The sequence below is a fragment of the Ranitomeya imitator genome, chromosome 9 (assembly GCF_032444005.1).
Source record: "Ranitomeya imitator isolate aRanImi1 chromosome 9, aRanImi1.pri, whole genome shotgun sequence".
Taxonomy (NCBI): Eukaryota; Metazoa; Chordata; class Amphibia; order Anura; family Dendrobatidae; genus Ranitomeya; species Ranitomeya imitator.
In genome coordinates this window covers 133,462,615-133,488,392 of record NC_091290.1, presented here as the reverse complement: position 1 = coordinate 133,488,392, position 25,778 = coordinate 133,462,615, and the positions used below count along the sequence as shown (strand labels likewise).

Here is a 25,778-nt window from a genome sequence, read left to right as displayed (position 1 = left end):
ACCTGCTAGCGGGTCAAGCAGTATGCATTCAATCCGACAATGTCACAGCTGTGGCTGAGCCGCCAATTTCCTAAGTCACTAGGGTCTCTCGTCGGGCGAGAGGTGTTCATCCAAATCTGCCAAAGGTGGGTCCCACCCGACGTCGACCTGATGGCCTCCAGAACAAACGATGTTGACCGCATTGTATCCAGGTCTTGCGATCCCATAGAAATCGGTGTTGAAGCCCTGGTTCTGCCCTGGTCCCAGTTCAACCTTCCATATCTATTTCAACCTCTACCCCTTATACCCAGGCTTGTCACAAAAATCAAGGTGGAAGGTGCTCAACCTCTTCGCAGATGTCCTATGGTAATTGCCAGATCGCCCAGACCTGTTCTCTCAGGGCCCTCTCTTCCACCACAATTCACAGTCTCTCAATTTATCATCACGGCTGTTGAAGCCACAGTCCCGAGGAATGCAAGTTTCTTCACTCAGGTCATTTAGACCATGATCAAAAGAAGAAAACCCTCGTCATCCCGCATAAACTATCGTACATGGAAGACCTTCTTTTAGTGGTGCGAAACCAACCAAGTGGAGCCAATGTCTTTTTTTATTTCAGTCTCTCCTGGCCTTTCTTCAGTCCGACATGGAATCTAGATAATCTCTCAGTTTCCTCAAGGGCCAGGTCTACTCTCTCTCGATCCTGTTCCAAAGGAATCTGACCTCAAGTTCCCACGTCAAAACCTGCCTGCAGGGAATTTCACATTCAGTTCCTCCATATCGTCCTCCAATGGGACCTTAACCTAATGTTGAGCATTCTCCTGGGTCCTCCCTTTGAACCCATTCGAGACATCGCCCTCTCCTTTCTTTCCTGGAAGATTTCCTTCCTTGTCGCAATCATCACTATCAGGCGAGTCTCAGAACTGGCATTTCTCTAGTGCCGCACTCCTTACCTTGTCCTCGATCAGGACAAGGTGGTCTTCTGACCAGTGCCTTCCTTTCTTCCCAAGGTGGTGTCTTCCTTCCAACTTAATGATGACATTGTTTTTCCGTCCTTTTGCCTGTCTCCATCCTGTCCTCTAGAATGGTCCCTACAAGAGTTGCATCATGTTAGGGCTTTACACCTATACCTCTCAAAAACATGATCCTTCAGATGCTCTGACTCTTTGTGATCATAGATGGTCATCGCAGAGGACTCAGGGCCACTATCACTGGATTAGCTCTGCCATACTGGAGGCGTATAGAGTCAAGGATAGGCTGCCCCCACTGGGAGTGAAGGTTCACTCCACCTGCACTGTGGGGTCTTCCTCGGACATTTGTCACTAGGCCTCTGTGACACAGCTCTGCAAGACTGCTACGTGGTCCTCCGTCCATACCTTTTCCAAACTCTACAGGGTGCATACCTATGCCTCGGCTGATGCAAGCCTGGGCAGGAAGGTTCTACAGGTGGCAGTTATCCACCATCCAACCTGATCTGGGCATGCCTCTTTTTGTTTCCCACCCTTGGGAACTGCTTTGGGATGTCCCATGGTTACCTGTGCCCCCCAATGAAGTGACAGAGAAAAGAGGATTTTGGGTACTCGCCGTAAAATCCCTTTTGGAGCCTTCACAGCTCCCACCCTAGTTTCATTTATGTGCTAGGTTTAGTTGCTTCTTGATGTTTGAGGTTAAATTCTTGTTGCTTCTCCTACCGCTTTCTGACTGACCCATTAGCTTCCTGCAGTTAATGGGTTGGTGGGTGTACCCTACTGAGGAGGAGTGAACTTTATTTTTTTGCCTAGTGGCAGTAGCCTATACCCAATGGCTACCTGTGTCCTCCAATGAAGGCTTTGTGACAGGAATTTTACGGTAAGTACCCAAAATCCTAGTTCAGTGATAAAGTGGAAAAAAAGCAAGGTTTTGTAAAATTTTGCATTTTCTTTGTCTGACCTGTGCATACGCCGTCTGTGTGACCTTCTTCAGGTCATCTTGTGCTCCAGTTGTGATGCGGCCAAAGAAGATCTGTTCCGCCACGCGGCCCCCCAGCATCATACACATACGGTCAAATAGTTGTTCCTTTGTGTATAGATACTGCTCCTTTGGGAGGTATTGTGCATAACCTAAACCTTTCCCTCGAGGAATGATCGATACCTAGATGTGGAAGAAATGACAGAGGATTTATCATGCACTTAAATCATTCACCTACATTGTAAAATGAGCCATAAGTGACACAAACGCATGAATGCAATGCAATATAATGCATCTAAGACTTAGGGGTCGATTCATCAATGCTTTTATACGAGAAATGTAACGCTTTGAAAAATCACTAAATTTTGCGCAACTTGAAGTTCTGTAACAATTTTGTGGCTTTTAGTGTTTTCACACCAGGATAAATCTGCTCTGCCGAAATGAGTGTAACTGAGGATGAGCCGCCAGCAAGCCCAATTCATCAAAAGTGCCGGTGTTTGGTACTGCAGAAATGCAACTCCTATCCCTGACTGGCACGGCTCATGCCACAGAGAAGATGGGCCAAATTTATTAGATGGTATGCGCTACTGTAGTCTTGATGAATCGGGCCTTTAGTGGACAAAAAAAGGAGACATGTCTGTTTTTGTTTTGAATCACAGATCAAATGAATGGGTCTGCGGGAAAAAAAACAAAAAAACAGCACACTGATGGCATCCATGTATCATCCAAGTGCTGTCTGTTTTTTTTTCTTTTTACTGTGAGACCACAAGAAGTGACTCGTTGCAAGCAGGCATAACTCCGTCAACCTGCAGTGGTCAATTTTAAAGCAAAATGTATAAAGTTTTTCTTAGTATATAGGGAAGCACAGCAGACTGCACTCTCTCTCCTGCGCACTATGCCGACACAAAAAAAAAAAAAGAAAACTATACCACATGGACAACATAAGCCACTGCATTGCTGTACAGAGGCATATGTCGGAGCCATCCATCAAAGGTATAAGCGCCTGCAAATTTTCCTGCCATAGACCTCCAGTGACAAGTGCAGGTGGATGTGTTCCAAGGTTAACCCCTTAAGTATGTAGTGACGTGCATCACTTCTATGTATCATGGGTGATGTAGATCACTCTCTAACAGGGTATTTGTAAGCGACAGAGTAATTATTTAATGGTTTCTGGCAGCCCCTTTTTAAACGTCACCTTGAGTAGAGGGTCTGCATGTTCCAAGAACCAGCCAACCACTGCATGTCCAGCCTCATGGTACGCCACGGTCCGCTTCTCATCTGGCTGAAGGACCTGTGTCTTTTTTTCCAGTCCTAAAAGCAGAAGAGTCTAATGTAAGGAATCTTAAAAATGGTAAAAAGCAGAAAGATAAGGGAGAGAACAAAAAGTAAAGAACAATCCCTCTACCTTGTCCTACAGTCCATCATTTATGTATGTACACAAGGTAAGTAGGGCAGCTTTGCGGAGTCGGTATCCGTACTGCACATCTCACTATGATGCTCGCTGAATGGGATATAAAAACCGTACCCTCCAATGTTCTCACCTCCAATGACGCGTTCAATTGCCTTCTCGAAGTGCTTCTCTAGCACATACTCATTCAGGTGTCTTGCTGCAATCAGAGCGGCCTCATTACAGACATTGGCGATATCAGCTCCTGAAATAAGGGGCAGAAGTCATCACGGCGAAGGAAGGAAGAAGCAGAGATGAGATAATCGTATCTGATATTCTGGGATATCCTCACCTGTAAAGCCTGGAGTCAGAGCTGACAACTTCCGAGAAAGGTCATCCTTGCTGATATTCTCAGGCAACTTCAATGGACGCAGGTGAACCTTAAAAATAGAGGCTCTTCCTTTTATATCAGGGGGACCTATAGAAAGAAAAGAATAGGACATAAACGCTTTATAGCAACCATGTCTAATAAAAAGGTATAAAGAAAAACATTGCCCATGGAGTCCCATTGTAAAAAAGTAGTAATAAAATATATAATTGAAGACTTATCCCACAGTTCAGTTATCCTCAATGAGTTGTTCCATACACACGATCACCTATACATGGGATAGTTTAGAAATATATGATCACTGGAGACCCTCAGTTATCATTAGACGGGAGTCCCAAAGTCCTGTGTGAATGTGCATAGAGGTGGGGGGAATTGGGGTGTCTGTCCTTTTGGGGTGTCCTTATATAGTGCTGGGCAGCCTGCCTGATTAAATAGTCTGGGTATTACTAAGAGGCAGCGATCGAGCATGTTGTACTAGACATTCCCGTGTGATGATGGGTGAGCGAGTGGTTGCTCATCGCCATCTTGCACCTTTTATCATAGGGTCTTGCTGCATTGTATTGGAAAGTATGGCCTTTACTATATTTGATGGTTGTTTTTTGGATTCAGTGAATTGCAGTAGCGCGCTTACGCGACGACGATGCGTCACCATCTCTCCTGGAATGGCAGTCACGCAGCAATAGACCGTAATTGGAGGGGTGGTCAGTCATGCTCACACAAATTTGAGACCCCTATTTTTGTTACTGTTGGGAATCCCAGCAGGTATGCTATCCTTTTAATAGGCAATAATGTAGTTTTTGGGACAATCCCTTTACCGTAAATCCTTCATGACTTACCAATGAAGATTTGCCGATCAAATCGCCCAGGTCTCATCAAAGCGGGATCCAGTATATCAGCACGGTTGGTGCCGGCCAAGACTACCACATTTGTGTCGGAGTTAAAACCTACAGCAAAAAAAAACAACACAACAAATATTTAGAGATGTCTGGACGATCAGCGGTCTGTAACCTGAGGCTCTGCTGGTGTTGTAAACCTACAGCGCTCTCCCCTCCACATGGCTGCAGCTTTGTGATCAGTACTCACCATCCATCTCTACCAGCAGCTGATTTAGGGTATTTTCTTGTTCGCTGTGCCCTCCGAAGGTCCCTTGTCCCCGTTTCCTGCCGACAGCATCAATCTCATCGATAAAGAGAATACACGGAGCGTTCTTCCGAGCTAATACAAACATGTCCCGCACCTATAGGATAAATGATGTAAAAGGCCAGATCTAGTATCAGTATAGAATAAGGGTCTGGAGGGACCACCATCATCACCTTGTTATAAACATACCCTGGCTGGACCAACTCCGACAAACATTTCCAGGAACTCTGATCCATTCACGGTTATAAACGGTACATTGGCTTCTCCAGCAGTTGCTTTTGCAAGGAGGGTCTTGCCGGTTCCTGGGGGTCCAGTGAGCATTGCTCCCTATTCAGGATAGCAGAAAGAACATGGTGCACCCAGGGCTATTTCTTAAAAGCAACCTGTCTAGCCTGTTACAACGCCTTGTAGTGGGAGAAATGTCAATTTTATAGCATGCCACGATCTACGATCATCTATTAGCTTGTGACAGGCTGAACTCGCTTCCATGCGCAGAACCATAGTCAATAGGATTGTTCTGTGCACATAGAATATCATGTGATTGGCAGCTCATCTCCTGCTTACATGTGCTGCTGAGAACAAACTTGCTAAATTATTTTACCCGATGAACAACCCTGTGGGATGCTCCATCCATATATCAGCCAGTGTAAACAGACCCTGAGGCACTGGTCAGTACCAACCTGTATACATAATGAAGAGGAGCACAGGAGCTCTATAGCCTCATTCAAAAAACTGCTTGGAAGAAGTGTGAAGAAATGGACCCCACTAATCTAAAGGTCCCCATACACATTAGACTACGCCAATATCGACAGGTTCAGCCAATTGCCTGATGTGTATGGGGGCACCTGCAGACTGATGTTTGGAAGAGATTTCTATCAGGCATGTCCAATGATCGCATGGTCCTACCAGACATAAGCCGCCGGCAGACCTGACGCAGGTGTGCTTAGCTGAATGAGCGCTCCTGTGTGTGGGAGAGTTGGCCGAGATGACTGTTGGCCAAACAATTAGCGAAATAATCGTTCAGATGACCACCATCTAATGTGTATGGCTGGCGTAAGAATAAGCATATTCTTCAATATTAAAGCATTGGATAACGGTTTATGGATATGGACAGAGCAGCCTGGATGCAATGCCCATACTGTAAAATCCCCGCTTCTCCATGTTCTCTTACTCGAGGTATCTTTGCTCCCAAATTGTGATATTGTTTGGGATTTTTGAGAAAATTCACAAATTCCATTATCTCCAATTTTGCCTCCTCGCATCCAGCCACATCACGAAACTTGACATTGATGTTTCCTTTCATCATTTTTGCAGTTGTCTCCCCGATACCAAAAATTCCACCACTTTTCCCTCCTCGGACAGAGCCCATAATACCTCTGCGTAGGCTATAAACTAAGTATCCTACGATGAGTAGCGAGGGAATGAGGCTCATCAGGAAAGACCTGCAAAAACAAGCAGAGAAAAATAAAAAAAATTAATGCAATCCTCTATTCATATAGCTTTTATGTCATCTATTGCTTTCTGTTATCAGCCATATGAAGAAAGAGGCAAATTAAAAGTATAATTATTCATTATTTAAGAAATTGCCAGGTGCTTTTCCCCCCATTTTGCATCCAATCTATGAACTCACCCATCGCTCTCAGTGCTATATACGACATTTATACGATCAGCCGGTTCGATCCCCAGATCCTGCTGTGCCATCTCCAGATTGCGCTCAAAGCTGTCCACACTGCCGATATTAAACCAAGCTTGTGCCTGAAATTTACAAAAAAGGATTGTATGTGAAACGTCACATACTAAAAATTTGGGTTGCTGAGCAAAATGTTAAAGAAAACAAGAATGCAGAGATTAGGAAATGTCTTGTCACCATATTTTATTCCCACACGACAGATAACAGAAGTTGAAAGTTTGACATTTTTTCCATTTAATTTGAAAAAAGAAATTGATGGCAGCGACACATCTCCAAAAATGTTGGGATGGGGTTTACCAATAGCTTGAAATGCAAGCCGTGCTAGTGAAAACCACTAAGAGGTTCTGAAGAAATGCACATGCACAAGGGAAAAAGGCAGACGGTCACTACTGGATGCTCGTCATCTACTGGCCCAGAGGCAGCTCTGTATTAATTACAGACATGATCCAGTCATGCAAATCACTGCAGGGGCTCAGGCATAATTCAGAAATCTATGTCTGAGAACACAGGTCACCATGCAATCCACAAATACGAGTGAAAGGTTCATCATGCAAAGAAGAATCCATAAATCGCCACAACCCAAAAACGCTGCTGTCTCCTCTTGGCCAAAGCTCATGGACAGAGCCAAAATGGAAAACTTTTCTGTGGGCAGAGGAATGAATATGCGAAATTCCTTATGAAAACAACGTGCTGCAGACTCAGGTGGGGAGGGACCATCCGGCTTATTAGCGCCGTGAGGGACCATCCGGCTTGGTATCGCTTATAGGGACCATCCGGCTTGTTATCAGTGCATAGTTCTGCTTCTCTAATGTGTAGGGCTGCATTAGTGCCTATGACAGGGGCAGCTTACACATGAGAGACGCTATCAATGCTGAGTATTATTTAGAGGTGTAAGACATTTTCTGGATGGAGCAGATGTTGTTCTGTTTCAGTGATGATACTGCATATTTGATTTAGACAATGGTAAACCACATACTGCACCCATCACAACAGCATGGCTCCGTCTTCAGAAGAGTGCGGGCGATGAACCGGCTGCCTATAGTCCAGATCTTTCCCAAACAAAAATATTTGGGGCATTATGAAAGGAAAAAATCTGCAAAGACACCGGACTGAGGATCAGGGAGAATCGGACATTAGACAAGAATGAGATTACATTCTTCTCCCAAAGGGCGCAGTCAGAAAACCATATAAATCGGATACAGAATGCAATGCTTAGACTGGTCGGCGGCTCTCCCGACCCAAGTGTGAAAGTTGAATGTATTTTTATACAGCTGTGACATTTAGGATGGGAGAGAGACCAGCCAGTCCATGTACCGCTTTCCGATTTAAACAGTGCTCTGACTGCATCCAAAACTCCAGCAATTGTCTCTTCACTTCCCAGACTGGGATGTGTTGCTGCCATCATTTTCTAAAAGAAGTAAAAGAAGTTAATTTTTTCAAATGAAATGGAAAAATGTCCAACAATGAACTTCTGATCTGCGTCCTTTGTTCTGCTGTGAATAAAATATGGCAATAAGACATTTCCAAATCATTGTGTTCTTGTTTTCTTTACATTTTACTCTGCATCCTAACATTTTGTCAATTGGGATTTTAGAAAGACAGACTAATAAAATCCACTGCACGTGCTGGAAGCAGAGTGGTGAATGCTATAGCTGAAAACTTGCCATCGGCGACAGGTTGGATGATAGGTGTTATTACCTTGGTGGAGGCCCCATGCGCAGGAATCACATTAACATATTGCTTATTGACAATTTCTAGCCGACCAACCTGCAGTGAATAGAAACAAAAATCAAGAATCAGATCAGTTATACTAAATTACCACAGGTAAAAACTAGTGATGAGCGAATATAGTCGTTACTCAAGATTTCTCAAGCATGCTCGGGGGGTCTCCGAGTATTTTTTAGAGCTCGGAGATTTAGTTTTTCTTGCCGCATCTAGCCAGCTTGATTACATGTAGGAATTCCCTAGCAACCAGGCAAACCCCCACATGTACTTATGCTGGCTAACAGATGTAAATAATTCAGCTGCGGCAAGAAAAACTAAATCTCTGAGCACTAGAAAATACTCAGAGGACCCCCGAGCATGCTCGGGAAATCTCGAGTTACGAGTATATTCGCTCATCACTAGTAAAAACGTATCTTCAAAGATACACAGTGCAGGAGGTGTCCGGCATTCATCTTAGCTCTACTTTTGTTGATGCCTAAGCCAGCCATGAGATGATAGCGCTTCCCAGAAAGGTTGGGAAAATGTTTCTGATAAATCAGGAGTCTAAAATAATTATAGCCCCTATATAACATAATTATGGTCAGATGTTTACAGGTGGATCCTGGGAAATGCTCTGCTCACTGTCGTGCGGTCCACCCTGGACCCACTGTGGCGCTTCCAGGGACCCCGCTCCGGCCGAGACAGGGGACCCCCGCTGCCTGAACCGACCGGCCGGGTCTGGGAATCCGCTTGAATCTACACACAGGTTTGTCCGATGAGGTTTCCCGTTCAGGGACAGAAACCAACTGATAGAGAGGTGCTGCCCTTTTATGTCTGTTAGTTTCCTGTCCCTGAATCGCGGATCCCCTCTCTCGTGGTGCTGTCATAGGAGACCGAATAAATTAAACCTGCAATGTGACAGCACAAAACATGGATTGATTTTATGTTACATAGTAACATAGTTATTAAGGTTGAAGGAAGACGTTAAGTCCATCTAGTTCAACCCATAGCCTAACCAAACATGCCCTAACAAGTTGATCCGAAGGAAGGCAAAAAAAAAAACCAAGTCTATCTCCTCTGAAGATAAATGGTGCAGTATAAGCAGCTATTTATCTCCATCCTTATAATAAGCGAATTTCCCTTTGGACGAAAGTAGACAAATACATCAACCTGCCCACATTTCACAAGATCCAGACTCGCCGGATTCGATGGCACCTACCAGCCCTCTTTCCAGGTAGAGATGGACAAACTCCTTCCAACTAATTTCCTTTCCTGAGTCTCTAAGATAAAAAACTGCAAATCCGGTGACCAGTCCGGCTGCGAGGAACATAAGGCTGCGGAAATCTTTATCATCCCACGGGAATTCGCCCTATAGTGACAAATCAAGAGGAAAAAATGTTAATACTTGTAGAGACGATGCCAAAAACCTGGAGTGTTCGCCCCTGGCATCAATAAGACTAAATCCTACTCCAACATTTTGATTTTAAAGAGAAATATCGACAATAACCTGAACGCACATAATGAGAAATTAAGTTTTAATTTATAGATTTGGAAGCCTTGTGTATATTCCTACAGGGATGGATCTGATCAACGTGCAACAGCGGCAGATGCTTGAAGGGATTGGACCATGAACATTTATTACCTTTCCACAGTGTAGGTGACAAATTGTATGATCGCTGGGAGTCTCATGTCTCCGATTTATTAAAGTGGTGGTCAAGCATGTGCACTAAGTCTCCATTCAATGTCTGCAAGCGGTGTACTTGGTGACATCAGCCAGTCACATAAACAAAGACTGTAGTGACTAATATTGCACACAATTATACAATTGGGGACACCAAACCCCGTCTTTGTGACCAGTGGTGTACCACCACAATCCAGTTTTCCTGCAGAAAAAGGGTGGGGGATGACTTGTACTTGTATTAGATCTACACTTCAGTATCAGCGTTGCTGCTCACGGGAAGGACCGGCACACATATCTGGGTGACTGCTAACTGTGCAGGCCTATGTGGGTTATTTTACATTGCATAATGACAGATGGACTCAGACGCACCTTCTGCACTCTCTTCCACCAGCCGGGCTCTTTCCTACTTCCATCCTTTTTACCGTTGTTCCCGCCGTTGCCTTGTGAACCCGATTCCTTACCTGTAATGGAAATGCACATCACATTAAAAAGGAGAACTCCAGAGGAAAAGGAGAGAAAAAACAACAATGCAGTCATAAAACCCGGCATCCAAGGAAGAGATTACTACATCCAAGTCGCTGCTAAGTCTCCTAGAAGTGTGGGACCATGGATAAGATCAATATTAAAAGGTATTGTCCGAGATTAAAAGGTACCTATCATGTTATTTATTATCTACTCCCTTCCTAATGCGTCCTGGAAATCAGAGGGGATATGGGTCCTGCTGAGACCCCCCACCAATTATTAAAAAAATAAATGCTGAGCAAGAAGAGCTGACCTCTTGCACGAGTATGTGCCCAGTATCAGACACTGTTTGAACATAAAGTTTATGACCCAGAACAAAGGGTGGAGTGAAGGCTCATTGACTTTCTATTGAGCCGGTACAATGCTTTGTGTGCAGGTACATGCGGGAGCTCAGCGCTTCTGCCTGCTGAAGAGTTTGAGTGACCGATAGTGGTCTCAGAATCAGCATGACATATTAGGAAGGGAACAGATAATAATAATAAAAAAAAATAAAAAATAAAAATAATATATATATATATATAAATAAATGTATATATATATATATATATATATATAAATAAATGTATATATATATATATAAATGTATATATATATATATATATATATATATATATATATATATATATATATATATATATATATATATATATATATATAAATGTATATATATATATATATATATATATATATATATATATATATATAAATGTATATATATATATATATATATATAAATGTATATATATATATATAAATGTAAATTTAAATAAAGGTTTATATATATATATATATATATAAATGTATATATATATATATATATATATATATATATATATATATATATATATATATATATATATATAAATGTATATATATATATATATATATATAAATGTATATATATATATATATATATATATATATATATATAAATGTATATATATATATATATATATATATATGTATATATATATATATATATATATATAAATGTATATATATATATATATATATATATATAAATGTATATATATATATATATATATATATATAAATGTATATATATATATATATATATATATATATAAATGTATATATATATATATATATATATATATATATATATATATATATATATATATATATATATATATATAAATAAATAAATGTATATATATATATAAATAAATGTATATATATATATATTTCCCCCTAAACATAGCGCCACACCAGTCTGCAGGTTGAGTGTGGTGTTGCAGCTCAGTTCCTTTCACTTCAATAGGATTTAGTTGCAATAAATGGCAACCCAAGTTTTGCTTTTCTATTTTGCACATCCCCCTTTAAAGTTTATTTTCATTGTTAATACCAGCAACATGTTACAGACCTCTATAAGGTTTAGAGCCGGTGAATGATAACATCGGTGACAGCCTCCATTGGAGATTCTGATGTAACGCCGGGCTTCCTCTAAGACACTGAAACAGAAAAGCACAAAGATGAGTCGTCTATGGGGTAGCAATAATAAGAAAAAGGAGTTTTCTTATAGCAGCAGCCTGAAGATATTTTCCCTTTTTTTTCATCTTGTTGCCTTGGAGACTGACTACAGCTGTTGCTATAATGCGGAACATGTGCACTGCTTACAAACTCTTTTCTATTGAGCTAGTAAGCGCTATTTTGAAGCTGCAGAGTGCTGTTGTTTCCTAATCCTCTCCAAAAGCTTACAGGCTAGATAGCAGCAGTGGTCGGTCTGCTAGGCAACGAGCTGCAAACAAAAGTAAAGTGATAATATCCAAAAATATCCATCTATGAAGAGGGGAAGGACCCTATAAAGTATAACTGACATTTCAGATGTTTTGATCGGTGAGGGGTGCGGGCACTGTGACCCCCGTATCGATCTCTGACAACAGAAGAGACCAGATGCGCTTTACGCTTGACACTCCGTGGAAAAGTGGTGTTAGTGGTGCCCAGACTCAGATCTGTATCTGCCTGTAGAAACCTAGGGCCCCCGGACACGACAGCGACTCGTTAACCATTGTCAATATCGCCACTCGCTGGCAGTTAACGTGATTGACTGATGACATATAAAGTTAACTGTTTGCTAAAAATAGAGCCACAAAAACCCATTTTTAGGCCAAGACCAGGACAAACACTCCATAGAGGTCAGAGATAGTCACCCGTCCTCTGCAAGCTGTTCCACTGCACAGCTGAGGGTTTGCTACAGTTACATCCAATCTAGATAGCCCTTTGTGAGTTCAGCACTGAGGCCGCACAGAACTGTCCTCTCCTCACAGTTTGTTACAATGTCTCAGGTGTCACTTTAGTGCTCTGGCTGCAGATAATTGCCAGGACTCCATACAATTATAGCAAACCCTCAGCAGTGAGAGGTGTCCGGCTTTCAGTGTCTGTACATGAATAATGTCATAATTCAAAAGCAGCAAGCAGAGGTGGTGAAAACAGTCAGGAATGCAATGAACCTATATAGGTGAGCTGTGGTCACTTCTGACAAGCCTGTCACACACTGCGCAGTCCTCACCTGACGTGCCCCAGTCACACACTGCGCAGTCCTCACCTGACGTGCCCCAGTCACACACTGCACAGTCCTCACCTGACGTGCCCCAGTCACACACTGCACAGTCCTCACCTGACGTGCCCCAGTCACACACTGCGCAGTCCTCACCTGACGTGCCCCAGTCACACACACTGCACAGTCCTCACCTGATGTGCCCCAGTCACACACTGCACAGTCCTCACCTGACGTGCCCCAGTCACACACTGCACAGTCCTCACCTGACGTGCCCCAGTCACACACTGCGCAGTCCTCACCTGACGTGCCCCAGTCACACACTGCGCAGTCCTCACCTGACGTGCCCCAGTCACACACTGCACAGTCCTCACCTGACGTGCCCCAGTCACACACTGCGCAGTCCTCACCTGACGTGCCCCAGTCACACACTGCACAGTCCTCACCTGACGCGCCCCAGTCACACACTGCGCAGTCCTCACCTGACGTGCCCCAGTCACACACTGCACAGTCCTCACCTGACGTGCCCCAGTCACACACTGCGCAGTCCTCACCTGACGTGCCCAAGTCACACACTGCACAGTCCTCACCTGACGTGCCCCAGTCACACACTGCGCAGTCCTCACCTGACGTGCCCCAGTCACACACTGCACAGTCCTCACCTGACGTGCCCCAGTCACACACTGCACAGTCCGCACCTGACGTGCCCCAGTCACACACTGCACAGTCCTCACCTGACGTGCCCCAGTGCCACGAGACAAACCCCGCCACCAGCCGGCACGACAACATCTCACAACCCCGGAGGAGAGCAGGCGTCCGAGCCCGGCACTCATCTCACTGCTCTGTATGGGGCTGAGGCAATGTCACTGCAACTGGTACAGATTGGGATCCTAACTGCGCCTGTCAACTTTCAGCCAATAGAAAAGCTGCATTCCGGGCAGGCAGTGCAATGACACACTGAAGGGGGCCTTCACAGCCGGTCCTTCACATATTGTTCTCCTGTAAGAAACAAAGTATAGACTAAATAGCTCCTTGCTGTTTAGTATACATTTCTTGTTCCTAGGTCTCTAGTGGGCAGACAGTGATAGTACTGTCACATGACCAAGTGTTTAACATGGGTAGAAACAGTTGGGGGTCTGCTACAGGGAAATTCTGGTTTTGGAAAAGCTATGTCCCTGGTTGCAGTTTCTGTCATATATATATATATATATCTCTATCTATCTATCTATCTATCTATCTATCTATATATCTATCTATCTATCTATCTATCTATCTATCTATCTATCTATCTATCTATCTATCTTTATCTATATATGTATCTATATATATATCTATATATAGATAGATATAGATATATAGATATAGATATATATACAGTACAGACCTAAAGTTTGGACACACCTTCTCATTTAACCCCTTTACCCCCAAGGGTGGTTTGCACGTCAATGACCAGGCCAATTTTTACAATTCTGACCACTGTCCCTTTATGAGGTTATAACTCTGGAACGCTTCAACGGATCCCGGTGATTCTGACATTGTTTTCTCGTGACATATTGTACTTCATGATAGTGGTAAAATTTCTTTGATATTACTTGCGATTATTTGTGAAAAAAACGGAAATATGGCGAAAATTTTGAAAATTTTGCAATTTTCCAACTTTGAATTTTTAGGCAATTAAATCACAGACATATGTCACACAAAATACTTAATAAGTAACATTTCCCACATGTCTACTTTACATCAGCACAATTTTGGAACCAAAATTTTTTTTTGTTAGGGAGTTATAAGGGTTAAAAGTTGACCAGCAATTTCTCATTTTTACAACACCATTTTATTTTAGGGGCCACATCTCATTTGAAGTCATTTTGAGGGGTCTAAATGATAGAAAATACCCAAGTGTGACACCATTCTAAAAACTGCACCCCTCAAGGTTCTCAAAACCATATTCAAGAAGTTTATTAACCCTTCAGGTGTTTCACAGGAATTTTTGGAATGTTTAAATAAAAATTAACGTTTTACTTTTTTTTCACAAAAAATTTACTTCAGCTCCAATTTGTTTTATTTTACCAAGGGTAACAGGAGAAAATGGACCCTAAAACTTGTTGTACAATTTGTCCTGAGAACACCGATACCACATAAGTGGAGGTAAACCACTGTTTGGGCGCATGGGAGAGCTCGGAAGCGAAGGAGCGCCATTTGACTTTTTAATGCAAAATTGACTGGAATTGAGATGGGACGCCATGTTGCGTTTGCAGAGCCCCTGATGTGCCTAAACATTGAAACCCCCCACAAGTGACACCATTTTGGAAAGTAGACCCCCTAAGGAACTTATCTAGAGGTGTGGTGAGCACTTTGACCCACCAAGTGCTACACAGAAGTTTATAATGCAGAACCGTAAAAATAAAAAATATTTTTTGTAAAAAAATGATCTTTTCGCCCCCAATTTTTTATTTTCCCAATGGTAAGAGAAGAATTTGGAACCAAAAAGTTGTTGTACAAATTGTCCTGAGTACGCTGATACCCCATATGTGGGAGTAAACCACTGTTTGGGCGCATGGCAGAGCTCGGAAGGGAAGGAGCGCCGTTTGACCTTTCAATGCAAAATTGACAGGAATTGAGATGGGACGCCATGTTGCGTTTGAAGAGCCACTGATGTGCCTAAACATTGAAACCCCCCACAAGTGACACCATTTTGGACAGTAGACCCCCTAAGGAACTTATCTAGAGGTGTGGTGAGCACTTTGACCCACCAAGTGCTTCACAGAAGTTTATAATGCAGAACCGTAAAAATAAAAAATAATTTTTGTGAAAAAAAATGATCTTTTCGCCCCCAATTTTTTATTTTCCCAATGGTAAGAGAAGAAATTGGAACCAAAAAGTTGTTGTACAATTTGTCCTGAGTACGCTGATACCCCATATGTGGGGGTAAACCACTGTTTGGGCGCATGGGAGAGCTCGGAAGGGAAGGAGCGCCGTTTGACTTTTCAATGCAAAATTCACAGGAATTGAGATGAGACGCCATGTTGCGTTTGGAGAGCCACTGATGTGCCTAAACATTGAAACCCCCCACAAGTGACACCATTTTGGAAAGTAGACCCCCTAAGGAACTTATCTAGATGTGTTGTGAGCACTTTGACCCACCAAGAGCTTCACAGAAGTTTATAATGCAGAGCCGTAAAAATAAAACAAATTTTTTTTCCCACAAATATTATTTTTTAGCCCCCAGTTTTGTATTTTCCCGAGGGGAACAGGAGAAATTGGACCCCAAAATTTGTTGTGCAATTTGTCCTGAGTGCGCTGATACCCCATATGTGGGGGGGAACCACCGTTTGGGCGCATGGGAAGGCTCGGAAGGGAAGGAGCGCCATTTGAAATACAGACTTAGATGGAATGGTCTGCAGGCGTCACATTGCGTTTGCAGAGCCCCTAATGTACCTAAACAATAGAAACCCCCCACAAGTGACCCCATATTGGAAACTAGACCCCCCAAGGAACTTATATAGATGTGTTGTGAGAACTTTGAGCCCCCAAGTGTTTCACTACAGTTTCTAACGCAGAGCCGTGAAAATAAAAAGAAAAATTCCCCCCAAAATTATTTTTTAGCCCCCAGTTTTGTATTTTCTCGAGGGTAACAGGAGAAATTGGACCCCAAAATTTATTGTCCAATTTGTCCTGAGTGCGCTGATGCCCCATATGTGGAGGGGAACCACCGTTTGGGCGCATTGGGAGGGCTCGGAAGGGAAGGAGCGCCATTTGGAATGCAGACTTAGATGGAATGGTCTGCAGGCGTCACATTGCGTTTGCAGAGCCCCTGATGTACCTAAACAGTAGAAACCCCCAACAAGTGACCCCATATTGGAAAATAGACCCCCCATGAACTTATCTAGATGTGTTGTGAGAACTTTGAGCCCACACGTATTTCACTACAGTTTATAACGCAGAGCCGTGAAAATTAAAAAAATCTTTTTTTTCCCACAAAACTTATCTTTTAGCCCCCAGTTTTGTATTTTCCCAAGGGTAACAGGAGAAATTGGACCCTAAAAGTTGTTGTCCTATTTGTCCTGAGTACGCTGATACCCCATATATTGGGGTAAACTCCTGTTTGGGCACACGGGAGAGCTCGGAAGTGAAGGAGCACTGTTTTACTTTTTCAACGCAGAATTGGCTGGAATTGAGATCGGACGCCATGTTGCGTTTGGAGAGCCCCTGATGTGTCTAAACAGTGGAAACCCCCCAATTATAACTGAAACCCTAATCTAAACACACCCCTAACCCTAATTCCAACGGTAACCCTAACCACACCTCTAACCCTGACACACCCCTAACCCTAATCCCAACCCTATTCCCAACCGCAAATGTAATCCAAACCCTAACCCTAACTTTAGCCCCAACCCTAACTGTAGCCTTAACCCTAACTGTAGCCTTAACCCTAGCCCTAACCATAACCCTAGCCCTAGCCCTAACCCTAGCCCTAACCCTAGCCCTAACCCTAACCCTAATGGGAAAATGGAAATAAATACATTTTTTAAATTTTTTTTACTTTTTCCTAACTAAGGGGGTAATGAAGGGGGGTTTGATTTACTTTTATAGCAGGTTTTTTAGCGGATTTTTATGATTGGCAGCCGTCACTCACTGAAAGACGCTTTCTATTGCAAAAAATATTTTTTGCGCTACCACATTTTGAGAGCTATAATTTTTCCATTTTTTGAGTCCACAGAGTCATGTGAGGTCTTGTTTTTTGCGGGACGAGTTGACGTTTTTGTTGGTAACACTTTCGGGCACGTGACATTTTTTGATCGCCTTTTATTCCGATTTTTGTGAGGCAGAATTACCAAAAACCAGCTATTCATGAATTTCTTTTGGGGGAGGCGTTTATACCGTTCCACGTTTGGTAAAATTGATGAAGCAGTTTTATTCTTCGGGTCAGTACGATTACAGCGACACCTCATTTATATCATTTTTTTATGTTTTGGCGCTTTTATACGATAAAAACTATTTTATAGAAAAAATAATTATTTTTGCATCGCTTTATTCTGAGGACTATAACTTTTTTATTTTTTTGCTGATGTTGCTGTATGGCGGCTCATTTTTTGCGGGACAAGATGACGCTTTCAGCGGTACCCTGGTTATTTATATCTGTGTTTTTGATCGCGTGTTATTCCACTTTTTGTTCGGCGGTATGATAATAAAGCGTTGTTTTTTGCCTCGTTTTTTTTTTTTTTCTTACGGTGTTTACTGAAGGGGTTAACTAGTGGGCCAGTTTTATAGGTCGGGTCGTTACGGACGCGGCGATACTAAATATGTGTACTTTTATTGTTTGTTTTTTTTTATTTAGATAAAGAAATGTATTTATGGGAATAATTTTTTTTTTTTTTTTTTCATTATTTAGGATTTTTTTTTTTTTTTTTTTTTTACACACTTGTAAAAAATTTTTTTTTTACTTTGTCCCAGGGGGGACAATACAGATCGGTGATCTGCCAGTTTGCACAGCACTCTGACAGATCACCGATCTGTCTGAGAGCAGTGCAGCGTTACCAAGTGCCTGCTCTGAGCAGGCACTTGGTAAGCCACCTCCCTCCCTGCAGGACCCGGATCCGCGGCCATATTGGATCCGGGACTTGATGCAGGGAGGGAGGTAGGAGACCCCCGGAGCAACGCGATCACATCGCGTTGCTGCGGGGGTCTCAGGGAAGCCCGCAGGGAGCCCCCTCCCTGCGCGATGCTTCCCTGCACCGCCGGCACATCGCGATCATGTTTGATCGCGGTGTGCCGGGGGTTAATGTGTCGGGGGCGGTCCGTGACCGCTCCTGGCACATAGTGCCGGATGTCAGCTGCGTCGGCTATGACGTACTATTCCGTCCTTGGGAAGTAAAGCCCACCCCACATGGACGGAATAGTACGTCTAATGGCAGAAAGGGGTTAAAGATTTTTCTGTATTTTCATGACTATGAAAATTGTACATTCACACTGAAGGCATCAAAACTATAAATTAACACATGTGGAATTATATACTTAACAAAAAAGTGTGAAACAACTGAAATTATGTCTTATATTCTAGGTTCTTCAAAGTAGCCACCTTTTGCTTTGATGACTGCTTTGCACACTCTTGGCATTCTCTTGGTGATCTTCAAGAGGTAGTCACCGGGAATGGTTTTCACTTCACAGGTGTGCCCTGTCAGGTTTAATAAGTGGGATTTCTTGCCTTATAAATGGGGTTGGGACCATCCGTTGTGTTGTGCAGAAGTCTGGTGGATACACAGCTGATAGTCCTACTGAATAGACTGTTAGAATTTGTATTATGGCAAGAAAAAAGCAGATAAGTAAAGAAAAACGAGTGGCCATCAATACTTTAAGAAATGAAGGTAAGTCAGTCCAAAAAATTGGGAAAACTTTGAAAGTGTCCCCAAGAGCAGTGGCAAAAACCATCAAGTTCTACAAAGAAACTGGCTCACATGAGGACCGCCCCAGGAAAGGAAGACCAAGAGTCACCTCTGCTTCTGAGGATTAGTATCCGAGTCACCAGCCTCAGAAATCGCAGGTTAACAGCAGCTCAGATTAGAGACCAGGTCAATGCCACACAGTTCTAGCAGCAGACACATCTCTACAACAACTGTTAAGAGGAGACTTTGTGCAGCAGGCCTTCATGGTAAAATAGCTGCTAGGAAACCACTGATAAGGACAGGCAACAAGCAGAAGAGACTTCTTTGGGCTAAAGAACACAAGGAATGGACATTAGACCAGTGGAAATCTGTGCTTTGGTCTGATGAGTCCAAATTTGAGATCTTTGGTTCCAACCACCGTGTCTTTGTGCGACACAGAAAAGGTGAACGGATGGACTCTACATGCCTAGTTCCCACCGTGAAGCATGGAGGAGGTGGTGTGATGGTGAGGGGGTGCTTTGCTGGTGACACTGTTGGGGATTTATTCAAAATTGAAGGCACACTGAACCAGCATGGCTACCACAGCATCTTGCAGCGGCATGCTATTCCATCCGGTTTGCGTTTAGTTGGGCCATCATTTATTTTTCAACAGGACAATGACCCCAAACACACCTCCAGGCTGTGTAAGGGCTATTTGACCAAGAAGGAGAGTGATGGGGTGCTACCCCAGATGACCTGGCCTCCACAGTCACCAGACCTGAACCCAATCTAGATGGTTTGGGGTGAGCTGGACCGAAGAGTGAAGGCAAAAGGGCCAACAAGTGCTGAGCATCTCTGGGAACTCCTTCAAGATTGTTGTAAGACCATTCCCGGTGACTACCTCTTGAAGCTCATCAAGAGAATACCAAGAGTGTGCAAAGCTGTTATCAAAGCAAAAGGTGGCTACTTTGAAGAACCTAGAATATAAGACATAATTTCAGTTGTAGAGCAGATAAGGAGTGGCTCAGACTGTTATATACAGGTGCTCAGGAAAAATATTTTAATAGTCTCGAAAAAAATCCGGCACACTGTTTTTCCAAACACGGTGAAATTTATTAGAAATGTAAATTTATTTCATTTCGTATTCAAGCAAAATGCACACAAAAAGGACCAAAAAGGTACATAAAGTAGGTATCAAGATCCACATGAGGTAGGTATCATATTTCAACGTTTCGGCTATAGCATTAGCCTTTATCAAGAGATACCAAAAGGATGTGACTCGAGTGCTCAGGAAGGTCAGTTGTTTCACACTTTTTTGTTAAGTATATAAATCCACATGTTAATTCATAGCTTTGATCTAAATCTGCGAACTCGGCCTCAGGAAGATGGCCGCCGCCACCGATAAAGCCATGATTCACCCGGCTCTCCTGCTTACCGGGCCGCTGCTTCACCTCATCTTTGGAAGGGACCTTGCTCGCGCCATACGGCTCACTACGCCTCATCATCCCTGCACCTCTTCCGCCGCCACAGCACTGCTGTAACCCCCCAAGGACACCAGGCCGTGGCATCGCCCACAAAACAGGTGCGTCTTATAGTCCAAAAAATATGGTATATTATGCTGTGCAAATTAATTGGGACAAAGAAAACACTTATTTTTTAATATTTAATAATAAAATGTTATAATGCACTGTTACATACTAATTTTAGTAAGAAATATGTCCTCCTTTAGCAGATATGAGATTTTCAATGCGTTTTGCATTGATTCTACCAAGTTTTTGCATAAATTCTTAAATTCATCATCATGGAACCATACTTGTATGGTACTGTTTATCATGTGTTCTTTGGTTGTACAGTACATTTTGCCAAGACGCCTCTTCACAATGCTCAACAAATTTTCTATAGGATTTAAGTCTGGTGAATTGCCAGGCCAGTCCAGCACTTTTACTTTATTTTCTTGCAGGAATTTCTTCCCACACTTGGAATTGTGGCATGGAGCCAAATCTTGTTGAAATGTCCCTTCAAATTTACGCATGAATGGCACAATAAAACGTTTTAAATTTCTATGTATTTGGATGAATTCATCATACCATCAACAGGAAATAAGCTCCCTGTACCATCAGCTGTAAAAAAAAAGCCCCAAAATATCTGGTTTTGAAGGGGTTTTACAGTTTGGTGAATATGATCAGCTCGCAATGGTTCATTTTTGCTTCTTCTAACAACACTTGCTCTGTACCCTTGAACAAAAAGATGGGTTTCATCACTAAAAATTTTTCCACTGGCTAGTTGACCAAGATCTATTATACGGTATATTAAAACTGGTGTGAATCACTGACTGGTAACCATCTTATGATGTTACTTAAAAAATGCTTTGTCCCAATTAATTTGCACAGCACTGTACTGTATAAATATATATAAGACCACAGCAGCACATGTACATGAATTGGCCATGTGAAAACAGACAAATATACATTTCACAAAAATATTTTTTCATAAAACTTACAGTTAAAATGGAGATTTTTAGCGCATAAATTGGCCAATTCATGTGTGCCCATCAACCACGGCAAGGTGATCTCCCCCTGATGGGTCCTACTCTACTGTACATGACACTCTTGGGCCATCAGCCTACAGCTTCGGACAAACATGTCACTCTGGGCTAAACCTACAATTTATGGGCAGGTAGAGTTGATTACCGCCACCTGCAAGGTCAATGGGGGGAGTGCAAGATAAGTCTGGATGTTGCCACATCCATACAAATAGAGGAAAAAAAACAAATCAGCACTTCCAAAGTGAACACGTGCAAGCTGCAAACTGCAACACACAGATAAAAAAAGACCACAGCAGCACATGTACATGAATCGGCCATGTGAAAACACAGACAAATATACATTTCACAAAAATATTTTTTCATAAAAATTTTCTCAAATTTTTTTTTCATAAAACTTACAGTTAAAATGGAGATTCTTAGCACATAAATTGGCCAATTCATGTGTGCCCATCAACCATGTATACTTGTCTGTGTTTTCACATGGCCGATTCATGTACATGTGCTGCTGTGGTCTTTTTTTATCTGTGTGTTGCAGTTTGCAGCTTGCACGTGTTCACATTGGGAGTGCTGATTTGTATCAGTATACTGCCCAGCCACGTAGTATACTGCCCAGCCTCGTAGTATATTGCCCAGTTACGTAGTATATTGCCCAGTTACGTAGTATATTGCCCAGTTACGTAGTATATTGCCCAGCCTCGTAGTATATTGCCCAGCCACGTAGTATACTGCCCAGCCTCGTAGTATACTGCCCAGCCACGTAGTATACTGCCCAGCCTCGTAGTATATTGCCCAGTTACGTAGTATATTGCCCAGCCTCGTAGTATATTGCCCAGTTACGTAGTATATTGCCCAGTTACGTAGTATATTGCCCAGTGACGTAGTATATTGCCCAGTGACGTAGTATATTGCCCAGTCACGTAGTATATTGCCCAGTTACGTAGTATATTGCCCAGTTACGTAGTATATTGCCCAGTTACGTAGTATATTACCCAGCTACGTAGTATATTGCCCAGCCTCGTAGTATATTGCCCAGCCTCGTAGTATATTGCCCAGTTACGTAGTATATTGCCCAGTTACGTAGTATATTGCCCAGCGACGTAGTATATTGCCCAGTCACGTAGTATATTGCCCAGCGACGTAGTATATTGCCCAGCGACGTAGTATATTGCCCAGTCGCGTAGTATATTGCCCAGCCACGTAGTATATTGCCCAGTCGCGTAGTATATTGCCCAGTCGCGTAGTATATTGCCCAGCCACGTAGTATATTGCCCAGTCACGTAGTATATTGCCCAGCCACATAGTATATTGCCCAGCCACGTAGTATATTGCCCAGCCACGTAGTATATTGCCCAGCCACGTAGTATATTGCCCAGCCACGTAGTATATTGCCCAGCCACGTAGTATATTGCCCAGCCACGTAGTATATTGCCCAGTTACGTAGTATATTGCCCAGTTACGTAGTATATTGCCCAGTTACGTAGTATATTGCCCAGTTACGTAGTATATTGCCCAGCGACTTAGTATATTGCCCAGTCACGTAGTATATTGCCCAGTTACGTAGTATATTGCCCAGCGACTTAGTATATTGCCCAGTCACGTAGTATATTGCCCAGTTACGTAGTATATTGCCCAGCGACTTAGTATATTGCCCAGTGACGTAGTATACAGCGGCCGAAACTCCGTCCCCTCCTCCCCGCTCATCACAATGGGCAGCGGATGAGTTGTAAAACTGCATCCGCTGCCCACGTTGTGCTAAATTTAGCACAAGTTCGTCCGCACAAGTCGGTACGTCGGCCCGATGGTTTGCGAAGGCCCCGTACCAACGGAAGTGTGAAAGAAGCCTTACAGCGCTGTGCTCATAACAGGAAGTTGCTGTGCACGTGTGAGGGGAAGAGAGGAGTGAGGTGAAAATGAGAAGAGTGAGGGGAAAATGAGAAGAGTAAGGGGAAAATGAGAGGGGTGAGGGGAAAATGAGAGGGGTGAGGGAAAAATAGTGTTGTGAGGGGAAAATGAGGGGAGTGACAGGAAAATGAGAGGAGTGAGGGGAAAATGAGAGCACTGTGTAAAAAGGAGCATGAGGCGCAGGAGTTTTACAGGCAATGTTATACACTAAAGACAATTGCTTAATAGGCAATTCCATACACCAAAGACAACTGCTTAATAGGCAATGCCACACACCAAGGACAACTGCTTAACAGGCAATGCCACACACCAAGGACAATTGCCTAAAGGACAATTCCATATACCAGACAACTGCTTAATAGGCAATGTTTATCTTTGCACCGGAAAGAAAAACCAAGAATGTTGTTTATCAAAAGGTGAGAGAAATGTGATGGCGCTTTCGACAGCTAATGTGCTTAATAATAATGGTGACATTTTACACATTCATGATGCTGAAAGCTGACTAACCTTCATCTATATAATCTGAGAATGGCTCCTTGGCAACAGGGGAACTACAAGCCCCAGCAGTCACTCATATTATACGCTCCACCCTCCTCTCATGTTAGAGAGCTTTCCTCATCAACATCCTCTATTTCATGCCTAGTATTGATCAGGCAATGATTTCTGGGATTTGTAGTGTAACTGTCCCCGTCCAGTGTTTGTTACTGTATTCTCTGGACTACAGTTCCCAGAAACCATTTGTGGCGCATGGATTTCTGGGAACTGTAGTTCACGCCTGCTGTTATCTAATACGCAGGAGTGATTATTAAACTACGACTCCCAGCAACCATTGCGAACACTGCTGGCTTTCCTCAGATTCTGCACTATTTCTAGGCGGGAAATGCTCCTGAGGTAAATTATGACACCAGTAGTTCTCTCCTTGTGGTGAATGGTGCTGATATTAATGGTTTCTGAGGTAAATGTCACAGCTATTGGTCTTTATTCGTGTCATCTGCCTTGAAATGTGAAAACACAACTGATATCATATGTTATACCTGTGCGGTGAAGTGTCTGTTTCCCTGTCTGGTGGGCGGCTGTTGTCAGAACTACACATTGCAGCTTCATTTACTAGAACTTGGACCTCTTTAATTAAGGGGTTCCCAGTAGTATAATAGGGTCCCATGTATTTCTGCTGATTTTTCCACAGCGTACCTGCGGTTTTTCTACAGTAGAAACCTCCAAATACGTATAAAAAAAAATGACATGCTTTATATTAAAAAATAAATAAATAAAAAAGTCAATTTTCTTGGGGATTTAATGAAAAAAAAAAGCAGCATATACATAAAATTATATTAAAACTCACTTTGCTGGTGCTATAAAATGCTGCAGATTTTACGTGCGTAATCGTAATGTTATGTCAATCGACACTTAGAAAAACATGACGTATTCAGAGAGGACAGTTGGTGCTTGTAGATTTCTATGGAAGGAGCAGCCATAGGACGACAAAGTCAATAGTTAACGTTCACCATCGAATGTTATGGGCACCAACTGTCATCTATTTCAGTAATGGGAAAGTCTGTCTTCACTGAACGCAGATATTACGCATGAAGTTTGGAATAAGGTAAAATTATTTCTGTTCCAGTTCCCAGATCCGTTCATGTTGGTCCGATTCACTGGGTTGAGCTGCAAATATCCAATCCTGAGGCTACTATGAAAAGTTCCTGTAAGGTAACGCTATAGTTCCTGGCTTGTAAAACCACAGCGACGATACAACTTCCTAACATAGTAACTTCAGTTACAGAGTAAAACTATAATTTTGACTTTTTTTTGCACCACCCACAGATTTTGCACTGAAAAGCAACACAATATTGTAAGCCAAGGGTCGTTTTAATCACTGCGCTGGAACAAAGGTTGGGTGCAGCCGGTGAGGGCCGCCATTTAGAATCTCATCGCTCTCAGCAGCACATTACCTGTTTACACAAGACAATGTGCTGTCAAAAAAAGGTTCATTCATGCAAATTGGTCTGAGATCGGACTGCA

At 42.7% G+C, this 25,778-nt stretch overlaps 1 protein-coding gene and 1 long non-coding RNA gene across 4 annotated transcripts in view; one reads left to right on the top strand and one right to left on the bottom strand.

Annotated features, from left to right (window-relative positions):
- Positions 1 to 24,374, bottom strand: part of LOC138648989 (mitochondrial inner membrane m-AAA protease component AFG3L1-like) — a 34,957-nt gene extending 10,583 nt beyond the window's left edge. Inside the window, exons 1-14 of one of the 3 annotated variants that reach the window (XM_069739023.1) lie at positions 24,267 to 24,374; positions 11,820 to 11,907; positions 10,283 to 10,374; positions 9,452 to 9,601; positions 8,227 to 8,295; positions 6,469 to 6,593; positions 6,010 to 6,280; positions 5,028 to 5,165; positions 4,782 to 4,935; positions 4,535 to 4,642; positions 3,663 to 3,788; positions 3,465 to 3,575; positions 3,119 to 3,234; positions 1,906 to 2,106 (exon numbers count right to left, since the gene is read on the bottom strand). In XM_069739023.1, coding sequence (XP_069595124.1) covers positions 1,906 to 2,106; positions 3,119 to 3,234; positions 3,465 to 3,575; positions 3,663 to 3,788; positions 4,535 to 4,642; positions 4,782 to 4,935; positions 5,028 to 5,165; positions 6,010 to 6,280; positions 6,469 to 6,593; positions 8,227 to 8,295; positions 9,452 to 9,601; positions 10,283 to 10,374; positions 11,820 to 11,907; positions 24,267 to 24,272 — 1,755 coding nt within the window. In that variant the 5' untranslated portion in view covers positions 24,273 to 24,374. Of the gene's footprint in view, positions 1 to 1,905; positions 2,107 to 3,118; positions 3,235 to 3,464; positions 3,576 to 3,662; positions 3,789 to 4,534; positions 4,643 to 4,781; positions 4,936 to 5,027; positions 5,166 to 6,009; positions 6,281 to 6,468; positions 6,594 to 8,226; positions 8,296 to 9,451; positions 9,602 to 10,282; positions 10,375 to 11,819; positions 11,908 to 12,965; positions 12,985 to 13,687; positions 13,833 to 24,266 lie in introns of those variants that run through there. The other 2 variants (XM_069739022.1, XM_069739024.1) reach the window with 2 other exon arrangements.
- A 260-nt stretch (positions 24,375 to 24,634) lies between these two features.
- The window catches only part of LOC138648988 (uncharacterized), a 31,001-nt gene continuing 29,857 nt past the window's right edge, over positions 24,635 to 25,778 (top strand). Inside the window, exons 1-2 of the long non-coding RNA XR_011315222.1 lie at positions 24,635 to 24,714; positions 25,381 to 25,466. This is a non-coding gene — a long non-coding RNA (uncharacterized lncRNA). The remainder of the gene's footprint in view (positions 24,715 to 25,380; positions 25,467 to 25,778) is intronic.